Source organism: Hemitrygon akajei, chromosome 1, assembly GCF_048418815.1.
Source record: "Hemitrygon akajei chromosome 1, sHemAka1.3, whole genome shotgun sequence".
Classification (NCBI taxonomy): Eukaryota; Metazoa; Chordata; class Chondrichthyes; order Myliobatiformes; family Dasyatidae; genus Hemitrygon; species Hemitrygon akajei.
In genome coordinates this window covers 219,338,941-219,352,210 of record NC_133124.1, presented here as the reverse complement: position 1 = coordinate 219,352,210, position 13,270 = coordinate 219,338,941, and the positions used below count along the sequence as shown (strand labels likewise).

At 51.1% G+C, this 13,270-nt stretch overlaps 1 protein-coding gene across 2 annotated transcripts in view; it reads left to right on the top strand.

Annotated features, from left to right (window-relative positions):
• Positions 1–13,270, top strand: part of sorbs3 (sorbin and SH3 domain containing 3) — a 108,455-nt gene that overhangs the window by 16,678 nt on the left and 78,507 nt on the right. For both annotated transcript variants that reach the window (XM_073061683.1, XM_073061691.1), the window contains exons 2-3: positions 10,489–10,547; positions 12,698–12,928. In XM_073061683.1, coding sequence (XP_072917784.1) covers positions 10,536–10,547; positions 12,698–12,928 — 243 coding nt within the window. In that variant the 5' untranslated portion in view covers positions 10,489–10,535. The remainder of the gene's footprint in view (positions 1–10,488; positions 10,548–12,697; positions 12,929–13,270) is intronic.

The following is a 13,270-nucleotide window of genomic DNA, read 5'->3' as shown; positions in this document are numbered from 1 at the left end:
TTAGTGACCCCCCCACCCCCCTTGAAGTGGCCTCTTGTAAAGGCACTGCCCTGAAGAAGGCAATGGCAAACCACTTCTGTAGAAAAATTTGCCAAGAACAATCGTGGTCATGGAAAGACCATAACAAATGAACGAAATGTGTTGCTGCCCAAAAACAACACATTTCGTGACATCGCAAACACTAGAAGGTCTGCAGACGCTGGAAATCCAGAGCAACAGTCACAAAATGCTGGAGGAACTCAGCCGGTCAGGCCGCGTCGATGGAGAAGAGTAAACAGTCCACACTCTGGGCACAGACGCTTCTTCAGAACCGAGAAGGAAGGGGAAAATTGCCAAAATAAAAAAGGCGGGGGGAGTGGAAGGTGATAGGTGAGGCCAGGTGGGTGTGGAAGGTAAAAGGAAGGAGAGAGGACCATAGGAGAAAGGGAAGGAGGAGGGGACCCAGGGGGAAGTGATAGGCCAGAGTGGGGAATAGAGAGAGGGGTGGGGGAATTTGGCTGCATGTCAGTGATAATAAACTGATTCTGTTTCTGAGAAATTTCTCCTATCGCAAATCCTGACTTCCCTCTGCCTTGAATGGCAGGCTCTCTCTCAGCCACACTTCCTCTCTGCACGGCTCTCATACCACTCTCACCTCCAAGAACAAGAACGGGGAGGGTTCCCTCACCCTCTCCCTCCACCCACCCGCCTCCAAAACGTCCTCCGTGATCTCATATTTATTAATCACACGTACATTGAAACACAGTGAAATGAGCCGTTTGTATTAACAACCAAGGTTGTGCTGAGGCAGCCCGCAAGTGTCTCCACATAGCATGCCCACAATGCCTGGCGGACATTACAGACAACAACAGCAAAACTCCGCCACCCACACGGATAGGATAGGACTCCAGGCTTCAGGCATTGGGTTTGAACTTCCAGATATCCGATCAACCTTCAGGCTTTGATCTTCATTATTAACCCCTAGAGTGGCCGATGACGTTACCCCCAACTCCAAGCTTGCCGACTGACTGGCCCCCCCGCTTCCTACTCACACGGACATCCAATCCCGGGAGCCACTGACTCGGAACAGCCCGACATCCACAGGAGTCACCTGTCTGTTGCTAGACTCCCCCGAAGGCCCGTGCCTTCAGCAAGACGCTCCCTGCCCTCTCCATCTGTTGTAGAGGGAGCATTCACTCTGTCTCTCACGTTTCACCCTTCCATTTCCAACAGCCTCCCTTCCGCCCACTCTCCTGTGCAGTATGGATTCCTTCGCCCTCTCTCCGCACCTCCCAGAGACCGAGCTGTTCGCTCTGCAATGTCCTCTGCTGCAGGTCGGGCTGCATTTCTGGAGAGTAAGAAACAGTCAACGTTTTGGGCCAAGACCCTCAGGAGTGGAGAGGAAGGGGGAGTAAGAAAGTGGGGGAGGGGGAGGAATACAAATGGGCAGGCGATAGGTGAGAGGAGAAGATGAGAGAGAGGGTTGAAGTAAGAAACTGGGAGGTGATAGGTGGAAGAGGTAAAGGGCTGAAGAAGAAGGAATTTGATAGAAGAGAGTGGACCACGGGAGAAACAGAAGGAGGAAGGGAATTTGAAGGACAGGTGAGGAGAAGAGAAGGGAGGGGTGGGAGTGTACATGGAATGAAGAATGGAAGAGCAGGGAGGGGAGGGGGCAAAATTACCAGTCAAAGTTCAAGTCATCAGGTTGGAGACTACCAGATAGAATGAGGTGTTGCTCCTCCAGCCTGAGGCCTTCTGATAATCCAAGTAAGCAAGAAACACTAAATCTTTGTTGTCTATCCTGCTGAATAATTGCCTACATGTGAACAATGTGTAACTCTGAAACCTGATTGTAAAGTCAGAAGGATGCCCTGAGCCAGTGAGCCCAAGGATTCTTTAATACTGCTTTGTCAGCTGAAGAATTGGTGACTCAGTCGCCCTCCCCTTCTGCTCTCAGCTATCCCAGAATTATTCTCCAAGAAATTGAAGTCTCCTGGCAACAGGGGAGTGTGGTTTGGCCTGGTGCTATGGAAAAGAATGAGTAATCCTGCCCTTTGGAAATCTGTACACAATTCCCGGATCCAGCCAATGGGAATGACAGAGTTGTGGGAGAAATATCTTGGAAAAACAACATAGTGAAGATGGGCAGTGAATCGGCTGCTCTCCCAAGTGCAGACCACACTGTTCTATACAGACTTAACCCTGTCATATACAGAGCACACTGAACCACACCTGCGATCCCACTAAATACAGACCACACTGAACCACACCTGCGATCCCACTAAATACAGACCACACTGAACTACACCTGCGATCCCACTAAATACAGACCACACTGAACTACACAGTGCGATCCCACTAAATACAGACCACACTGAACTACACAGTGCGATCCCACTAAATACAGACCACACTGAACCACACCTGCGATCCCACTAAATACAGACCACACTGAACCACACCTGCGATCCCACTAAATACAGACCACACTGAACTACACAGTGCGATCCCACTAAATACAGACCACACTGAACTACACAGTGCGATCCCACTAAATACAGACCACACTGAACCACACCTGCGATCACACTAAATACAGACCACACTGAACTACACAGTGCGATCCCACTAAATACAGACCACACTGAACCACACCTGCGATCCCACTAAATACAGACCACACTGAACCACACCTGCGATCCCACTAAATACAGACCACACTGAACCACACCTGCGATCCCACTAAATACAGACCACACTGAACCACACCTGCGATCCCACTAAATACAGACCACACTGAACCACACCTGCGATCCCACTACATACAGACCACACTGAACTACACAGTGCGATCCCACTAAATACAGACCACACTGAACTACACAGTGCGATCCCACTAAATACAGACCACACTGAACCACACCTGCGATCCCACTAAATACAGACCACACTGAACTACACAGTGCGATCCCACTAAATACAGACCACACTGAACTACACAGTGCGATCCCACTCATCTAGATAGAGTGCAAAAATGCTCTGCTTTAGACATGAACAAAGTGTTAACACACAGTATTTACTCACTAACAAAAACTAATTAACTCTTTCTCGGACAGTATCATCTTGGTTATGAATAATATTAACCCTGTAACACCTAGTATTCATTGTGTGTATGATCCTTGCTGAAAGGGAAGCTTCCTGGAGTTCTGAGAGAACAACCCGAGTCCGAGTGGTCAAAGTCAAGTTTATTGTCAACTCTGTGCAATGAGGATTGTACTGGCAGCAGTGGATAGTCAGCATTCACTAGAGAATGTCATTCCTTTCTGCCCATTACACAGCTGCAATGAAGGTCGCCCACCTCTAGCAGCGTTCAGGGCTTTCCCTGTCAGTCACACAAGTCCCAGGTGGAGTCTCAGGAATACCGTCACACTCATTGCCGTTTCTGTAACAGTGTTGTTTTACCAGTCAGGGTTTTTAGCTCCGAGTTGAATCCCGGAACTTGGAGGACTGGTGGGCCACTCCTAGTCTGGCTTAATAAGAAACAATCAAAATGGCTCCCACCACACTCCCGTTCTGCTCCTCCGACTTCCATCCACCTATCTTCATATCATCCGCAAACTTGGCCACAAAGCTATCAATTCTGTCATCCAAATCATTGGTATATAATAATAATCGGTCCCAAAACCAACCCATGCAGAACACCACTAGTTACCGGCAGACAGCCAGAAAAAGCCCCCTTTACTCCCATTTTTCACCTCCTGCCAATCAGCAAATGCTCTATCCATGTTCTTCAGAGATTCCAAATATTTCCACCTTGTCAGCCTCATGGTGGAACCCAGCCATCTGAGAGCTGGCTGACACATGAGAGTTCAGATATCAAGAATCCCCACATGGGTACTTATATTCTGAGTAACACACACAAAATGCTGGAGGAGCTCAGCAGGTCAGGCAGCATCTGTGGAGAGAAATAAACAGCCGACATTTCAGGCCAAGACTTGTCATCAGGATCTTTGTTCTGCACAGGCAATTTTAATTGCACTCAGTGGCCACTTTATTAGGTACACCTGTACATCTGCTCGTTAATGCAAATATCTAATCAGCCAATCACCTGGCAGCAACCCAATGCAAAAAGTATGCAAAGTGTTCAGTTATTGTTCAGACCGAACATCGGAATGGAGAAGAAATGTGACCTTGGAATGATTGTTGGTGCCAGAGTGGTTTGAGTGTCTCAGGAACTGCTGATCTTCTGGGATTCTCACACACAATACTCCCTAGAATTTACAGATAATGGTGCAAAAAGCAAAAATAATCATCCAGTGAGCAGCAGTTCTGTGGGTGAAATTGTCTTGTTGATGAGAGGTCAGAAGAGAATGGTCAGACTGGTTCAAGCTGACAGGAAGGTGACAGTAACTCAAATAACCACAGTGGTGTGCAGAAGATCATCTCAGAACATACAACACGTTGAACCTTGAGTTGGTTGGGCTACAGCAGCAGAAGACCATGAATATACATTCAGAGGCCTAGTATAGGAGGTACCTAATAAAGTGGCCACTGAGTTTATGTTTCTGACTCAGGATAATGATCACATCAGTGACTGCCAAACATGGCAATTACTGGTAAGTGACTGATTCAGTTTAATCATTAATGTCTTCCCAGCCACTCTGCAAGGAGGAACTGGAAACACTCACTGTGTGGTACCAATCTGGCATTAAAACAGGGAAAAGGCCTTGGATTTTAAGTGGGTAAACCAAGCTGGAGGTGCGGATCAAAAGGAGAATTTCATTTGGATATCCCTGTGAATGAGCAATGCCCCAAGGTGGCATGAAAGATAGGAGCAGAATTAGGTCATTCGGTCCATCGAGACTGATCTTCCATTCCATCATGGCTGATTTATTTTCCCTCTCAACCTTTTCCCTCGCCTTCTCCCTTGAGCTGCTGATGCCCTGACTAACCTGATCTCTATCAAGCTCTGCTTTAAATGTACTCAGTAGAACAGGTTACAGACAGCTCCCATTGGGCTTGGGCTGAGGGACTCCCCCATATCCTCCTGACAGAGTATGAAGCAAGATTCAACACTGATGAAGTTCTGCCTTCTAACCCAGGCTAAAGTTGAAAACAAAGCCATGACACTGTGAACCATCTGACTAAACACAAAGTACACTGCACGGAGCAACAGGTACAACACGCTGGAGTCACACTGGCTCCTTGTCTCCCCCTTCTGGTCAGGACCGCCTGGTGTGCAAACATCCTTCTTCAACTGCCTGACATTGTTTACAAATATATATTTATTACAAGTTCAAACTGCCTATTGTGCAATTACATTACAAACAAAAATCAGGTGAATCATAACGAACACTGTCAAAGGAAAACTGCATCCATCATCAGGGACCCCTAGCACCCAGGACATGCTCTCTCCTCGCTGCTGCCATCAGGAGCCCCAGGTCCCACACCACCAGGTTCAGGAACAGTTATTACCCCTCATCCATCAGGTCCCACACCACCAGGTTCAGGAACAGTTATTACCCCTCATCCATCAGGTCCCACACCACCAGGTTCAGGAACAGTTATCACCCCTCAACCATCAGGTCCCACACCACCAGGTTGAGGAACAGTTATCACCCCTCAACCATCAGGTCCCACACCACCAGGTTCAGGAACAGTTATCACCCCTCAACCATCAGGACCTACACCACCAGGTTCAGGAACAGTTATTACCCCTCAACCATCGGGTCCCACACCACCAGGTTCAGAAACAGTTATCACCCCTCAACCATCAGGTCCCACACCACCAGGTTCAGGAACAGTTATTACCCCTCAACCATCGGGTCCCACACCACCAGGTTCAGGAACAGTTATCACCCCTCAACCATCAGGTCCCACACCACCAGGTTCAGGGACAGTTATTACCCCTCAACCATCAGGTCCCACACCACCAGGTTCAGGGACAGTTATTACCCCTCAACCATCAGGTCCCACACCACCAGGTTCAGGAACAGTAATGACCCCTCAACCATCAGGTCCCACACCACCAGGTTCAGGGACAGTTGTTATCCCTCAACCATCAGGTCCCACACCACCAGGTTCAGGGATAGTTATTACCCCTCAACCATCAGGTCCCACACCATCAGGTTCAGGGATAGTTATTACCCCTCAACCATCAGGTTCCACACAACCAGGTTCAGGGATAGTTATTACCCCTCAACCATCAGGTCCCACACCACTGGGTTCAGGAACAGTTATTACCCCTCAACCATCAGGTCCCACACCACCGGGTTCAGAAACAGTTATTACCCCTCAACCATCAGATCTCACACCACCAGCTTCAGGAACAGTTATTACCCCTCAACCGTCAGGTCCCACATCACCAGGTTCAGGAACAGTTATTTCCCCTCAACCATCAGGCTCTTGAACCAAAGGGGATAACTTCACTTGCCCCACCACTGAACTGTTCCCACGACCTATGGGCTCACTTTCAAGGACTCTTCATCTCAGGTTCTCAGTATTTATTGCCCATTTGTTTATTATTATTATTATTATTATTTCTTTTTGTATTTACACAGTTTATTGTCTTCTGCTCTCTGGTTGAACGCCCAAGTTGGTGTGGTCTTTCATTGATTCTTTTATGGTTATTATTCTATGGATTTATTGCATATACGTGCAAGAAAATGAGTCCCAGTATTGTCCATGGTGACATATATGTACTATGATGATGCATGACTTTGAACTTTGAACTTTTTAAATCAACTCATTCCCATCTTCATAGAGGGTGGCATTTATCTCCTGCAGTGCCCAGTAGCCTCTGAACACCTCTGTGTTACCTATGGGTGCTGCGTGTTCTTCTTCTACAACTACCCGGACACAGGCAAACCCACTGAACATTGCCCATCGGTCAGCCCAGGGGGAACCCACACTGTCCGTCTCCAGGGCCCATGGGTAACTATCCAGTCAGTCCAGGGGAACCCACACTGTCCGTCTCCAGGGCCCATGGGCAACTATCCAGTCAGCCCAGGGGGAACCCACACTGTCCGTCTCCAGGGCCCATGGGTAACTATCCAGTCAGTCCAGGGGAACCCACACTGTCCGTCTCCAGGGCCCATGGGTAACTATCCAGACAGTCCAGGGGAACCCGTCCGCTGTCCGTCTCCAGGGTCCATGGCCAACTATCCAGTCAGCCCAGGGGGAACCCCTCCGCTGTCCGTCTCCAGGGCCCATGGGTAACTATCCAGTCAGCCCAGGGGGAACCCACACTGTCCGTCTCCAGGGCCCATGGGTAACTATCCAGTCAGTCCAGGGGGGACGCACACTGTCCGTCTCCAGGGCCCATGGGTAACTATCCAGTCAGCCCAGGGGGAACCCACACTGTCCGTCTCCAGGGCCCATGGGTAACTATCCAGTCAGCCCAGGGGGAACCCACACTGTCCGTCTCCAGGGCCCATGGGTAACTATCCAGTCAGCCCAGGGGGAACCCACACTGTCCGTCTCCAGGGCCCATGGGTAACTATCCAGTCAGTCCAGGGGAACCCACACTGTCCGTCTCCAGGGCCCATGGGCAACTATCCAGTCAGCCCAGGGGGAACCCACACTGTCCGTCTCCAGGGCCCATGGGTAACTATCCAGTCAGTCCAGGGGAACCCACACTGTCCGTCTCCAGGGCCCATGGGTAACTATCCAGTCAGTCCAGGGGAACCCGTCCGCTGTCCGTCTCCAGGGTCCATGGGCAACTATCCAGTCAGCCCAGGGGGAACCCACACTGTCCGTCTCCAGGGTCCATGGGCAACTATCCAGTCAGCCCAGGGGAACCCCTCCGCTGTCCGTCTCCAGGGCCCATGGGCAACTATCCAGTCAGTCCAGGGGGAACCCACACTGTCCGTCTCCAGGGCCCATGGACAACTATCCAGTCAGTCCAGGGGAACCCACACTGTCCGTCTCCAGGGCCCATGGGTAACTATCCAGTCAGCCCAGGGGAACCCACACTGTCCGTCCCCAGGGCCCATGGGTAACTATCCAGTCAGCCCAGGGTAACCCCTCCGCTGTCCATCTCCAGGGCCCATGGGCAACTATCCAGTCAGTCCAGGGGAACCCACACTGTCCGTCTCCAGGGCCCATGGGTAACTATCCAGTCAGTCCAGGGGGAACCCACACTGTCCGTCTCCAGGGCCCATGGGTAACTATCCAGTCAGCCCAGGGGAACCCACACTGTCTGTCTCCAGGGCCCATGGATAACTATCCAGTCAGTCCAGGGGAACCCACACTGTCCGTCTCCAGGGCCCATGGGTAACTATCCAGTCAGTCCAGGGGAACCCACACTGTCCGTCTCCAGGGCCCATGGGTAACTATCCAGTCAGCCCAGGGGAACCCACACTGTCCGTCTCCAGGGCCCATGGGCAACTATCCAGTCAGTCCAGGGGGAACCCCTCCGCTGTCCGTCTCCAGGGCCCATGGGTAACTATCCAGTCAGCCCAGGGGGAATCCACACTGTCCGTCTCCAGGGCCCATGGGTAACTATCCAGTCAGTCCAGGGGGGACGCACACTGTCCGTCTCCAGGGCCCATGGGTAACTATCCAGTCAGCCCAGGGGGAACCCACACTATCCGTCTCCAGGGCCCATGGGTAACTATCCAGTCAGCCCAGGGGGAACCCACACTGTCCGTCTCCAGGGCCCATGGGTAACTATCCAGTCAGTCCAGGGGGGACGCACACTGTCCGTCTCCAGGGCCCATGGGTAACTATCCAGTCAGTCCAGGGGGAACCCACACTGTCCGTCTCCAGGGCCCATGGGCAACTATCCAGTCAGCCCAGGGGGAACCCACACTGTCCGTCTCCAGGGCCCATGGGTAACTATCCAGTCAGTCCAGGGGGGACGCACACTGTCCGTCTCCAGGGCCCATGGGCAACTATCCAGTCAGTCCAGGGGAACCCACACTGTCCGTCCCCAGGGCCCATGGGTAACTATCCAGTCAGTCCAGGGGAACCCCTCCGCTGTCCGTCTCCAGGGCCCATGGGCAACTATCCAGTCAGTCCAGGGGAACCCCTCCGCTGTCCGTCTCCAGGGCCCATGGGCAACTATCCAGTCAGCCCAGGGGAACCCACACTGTCCGTCTCCAGGGCCCATGGGCAACTATCCAGTCAGCCCAGGGGGAACCCACACTGTCCGTCTCCAGGGTCCATGGGTAACTATCCAGTCAGCCCAGGGGAACCCACACTGTCTGTCTCCAGGGCCCATGGGCAACTATCCAGTCAGCCCAGGGGAACCCACACTGTCCGTCTCCAGGGCCCATGGGCAACTATCCAGTCAGCCCAGGGGGAACCCCTCCGCTGTCCGTCTCCAGGGTCCATGGGCAACTATCCAGTCAGTCCAGGGGAACCCACACTGTCCGTCCCCAGGGCCCATGGGTAACTATCCAGACAGTCCAGGGGAACCCCTCCACTGTCCGTCTCCAGGGTCCAAGAGCAACTATCCAGTCAGCCCAGGGGAACCCACACTGTCCGTCCCCAGGGCCCATGGGTAACTATCCAGTCAGTCCAGGGGGGACCCACACTGTCTGTCTCCAGGGCCCATGGGTAACTATCCAGTCAGCCCAGGGGAACCCACACTGTCCGTCCCCAGGGCCCATGGGTAACTATCCAGTCAGTCCAGGGGGGACCCACACTGTCCGTCTCCAGGGCCCATGGGCAACTATCCAGTCAGTCCAGGGGAACCCACACTGTCCGTCCCCAGGGCCCATGGGTAACTATCCAGTCAGCCCAGGGGGAACCCACACTGTCCGTCTCCAGGGCCCATGGGTAACTATCCAGTCAGCCCAGGGGGGACGCACACTGTCCGTCTCCAGGGCCCATGGGCAACTATCCAGTCAGCCCAGGGGAACCCACACTGTCCGTCTCCAGGGCCCATGGGTAACTATCCAGTCAGCCCAGGGGAACCCACACTGTCCGTCTCCAGGGCCCATGGGCAACTATCCAGTCAGCCCAGGGGGAACCCCTCCGCTGTCCGTCTCCAGGGCCCATGGGTAACTATCCAGTCAGTCCAGGGGAACCCCTCCGCTGTCCATCTCCAGGGCCCATGGGCAACTATCCAGTCAGTTCAGGGGAACCCACACTGTCCGTCTCCAGGACTTCCAGCACCCATGGGCAGCTATCCGGTCAGCCCAGATGGAAACCTCCATTGCCCATCTCCAGGACCCATGGGTAACTATCCAGTCAGTCCAGACAGAAGCCTTCGCTGCCCATCTGCAGATAGCTATCCAGCCAGCCAGCCCTGTGAGCAGGTTAACTAGTGCCTCCCTGTCCCCCTCCCCCCACCCCACACTGGATGACCCAAGGTGAAGAGGATAGGGTTAAAGTGCAGTCAGAAGGTGAGGAGCTTCGCCTCAGATGTGCGGATGGGGGCTGCAGCCTCGCACACTCCATGCCTGACTGGGGTTGGTGTGTGTTGGACGGGGTTGTGTGATGTTTATTACTTTGTTTTTAACTACCTTCTTATATTAACCACTTCACTTTAACTCTTGTCAGGTTTGTGACAGAGCCTGGGACCGGGAATACCAGTTAGACTCCACACCATGCAGTCACAGGTAAGCGAATACCTCAGGCTCAGATATTCCTCAATGAGACATTCTACACTGTCACCATGGGGACCATCCTCACATCGGCCATGACTGTCTGGTTTGGTGATTCTATCTTCCCCAGAACATCCTGGCACAATTCTACACTGTCACCATGGAGACCATCCTCACATCGGCCATGACTGTCTGGTTTGGTGATTCTATCTTCCCCAGAACATCCTGGCACAATTCTACACTGTCACCATGGAGACCATCCTCACATCGGCCATTACTGTCTGGTTTGGTGATTCTATCTTCCCCAGAACATCCTGGCACAATTCTACACTGTCGCCATGGAGACCATCCTCACATCGGCCATGACTGTCTGGTTTGGTGATTCCAACTTCTCATAATATACGAAAACTACAAACGAACTGTCAGGACAGCAGAAAAGGTCATTGGCTGCAGCCTAACATGACTGCAGGATTTGTGTGTGTCCAGGGCAAATAAGCGGGAGGGAAAACCATTGTGGCCAACCCACCCAGCAAAATGCCTTTTCCAAAAGCTCCCTTCTGGAAAGTGCGATAGGGTAAATAAAACAAAAACTATACACCAGTTTAAAAGTTCTTCCCCCAGGCAGTTAATCTAATCAACCATTCCAGTTAGCTCCCTCTATCTATTAGTCCTGTCACTGCACTGCACTATAAACACTTTAAACTAATCTCACTAATCTCCTAATCCCACTAACCTGCCTCCCAGCAATTACCCCTGCAAACAGTCAAAGTGCTACACCCGCCATTCGATCCTCCCCCACCTTCGATCCTCATTCATGGCAGCAAGCGTTCCATACATACACCACCCTCCGTGTAAAAAAAACATACCACTATTATTTACTTAAAATTACTCCTCCTCACATTAGTCATTGTCGCTCTGGGAAAAAGTCTTTGATTGTCCACTCTATCTATGCCTCTTATCATCTCGTTCCCCTCCATCAAGTCACTTCTCATCCTCCTTCACTCCGAAGAGAAAAGCCCTCACTCACTCAATCTATCCTCTTAAAACATGCTAACTAACCCAGGCAGCATCCTGGTAAATCTCCGCACTCAGCACCTTCACCCAAATACAAGTCTTATCTTTATCTTAAAGCTTTCAGAATGATATACAGAACATGGGCAAGTACAGTACCGGACAGGCCATTTGGCCCATAATGTGCCAATCTTGATGTCCTCCTTCTGTGTCTCATCCCTCCATTCCCTTCATGTTCATGTGTCTAAAGGCCCCACCGGACTGCCAGCTTCCATTACTACCCCTGTTAACCCGGATCAGGCACCTACCACTCTCTGAGTGAAAGATTAGCCCTGCATGTTACCTTTAAATTCACTTGTTATGGTCATTGCTTCCAAAATGCTCACTTAGCATCGCTGGAAAATGTTGTGAAATTTGTTGCTTTGCTGCAGCAGTACAGGGCAATACATAAAAACTATAAAATTATAATAAGAAATATATAGATAATTTAAATTAGTGCAAAGAGAGAACAATAACATACTGAAGTAGTGTTCATGAGTTCATTGTCTATTCAGAAATCTGATGGTGGAGGAGAAGAAGCTGTTCCTAAAACATTGAGTGTGGGTCCTCAGGCTCCTGTACCTCCCCCCTGATAGCAGCAATGAGAAGAGAGCATGTCCTGGGTGATGGGGTCTTTAACAATGGATACTGTTCCTCGATGGTGGGGGAGATCTGTGCCCATGATGGAGCTGGTTGAGTTCACATCTTTCTGCAGCTTTTTCCAATCCTGTACGTTGGGCCCCTCCATACCAGACGGTGGTACAACCAGTGGGAAAGCTTTCCAGGGTACATCTGTAGAAACTTGCCAGAGTCTTTGATGACTTCCCAAAATCTCCATTACAGCAATGTCAGGCAGGAGCTGTGGAGAGTAGGATGGGATTGGGGTTGAATCCATCTCTGACTTGTGGGGGTGTGGGGCGTTCAGGACCAGAACCCTCTCTCAGGTGAAAGGTAAGGATGGCGAAGTTCAGAAACCCCAGATGACAAGAGTTGTTGGAAGTTTAGTTAAAAAGTTAAAGGAAACAGCAACCCACCCCCCACCCGATCAGAACTGGCTGACTAATAGCTTGTCACTGCTTCAGTCACATCAACCCCTAACTCCGATCTTTCCACAGGGTGCCCCTGCATCACAGAACAAAATATTCCTGATTTCCAAGCACATGCCTTTCCAGTTGGCGGAGCAAGCAAGCGGAACATTCCTGAAACTGACAGAGCCGGTCAGCCAGTCCCATCTTGATCCTCCTGCAGTCAGTGCCTTCGCCTCTGGTGGGCTTCAGACAGAGCGGAATAAGGTTCTCCCAGTGGCCCCAGCAACAGGCAATCTCAACCCGACTGAACCATCGCAGGTAGGAACAGAGGTCAGCCTCTGACTACACAACTGGTCTGTGACTATAACACCAGGCCACAATTAATTCAAGATTCAAGATGTCAAGTGTAAAGAAAAGCAGAATAATTGTTACTGTGGATCTGATGCAGCACAAAAAACACAATAAGATAAAGAACACAATAATAAAAAACACAATATATACAGTACTATACAAAAGTCTCAGACACCCTAGCTACAGTATATATATGTCCTTAAGACTTTTGTACAGTAATGTATTTGTCAATGTGGAGAGGAGAACGAATTTGTAAATCTGGTGGGAGCAAAGGATGTTGGGAATGGCAAGGGTGGAATGCTGCGGGAG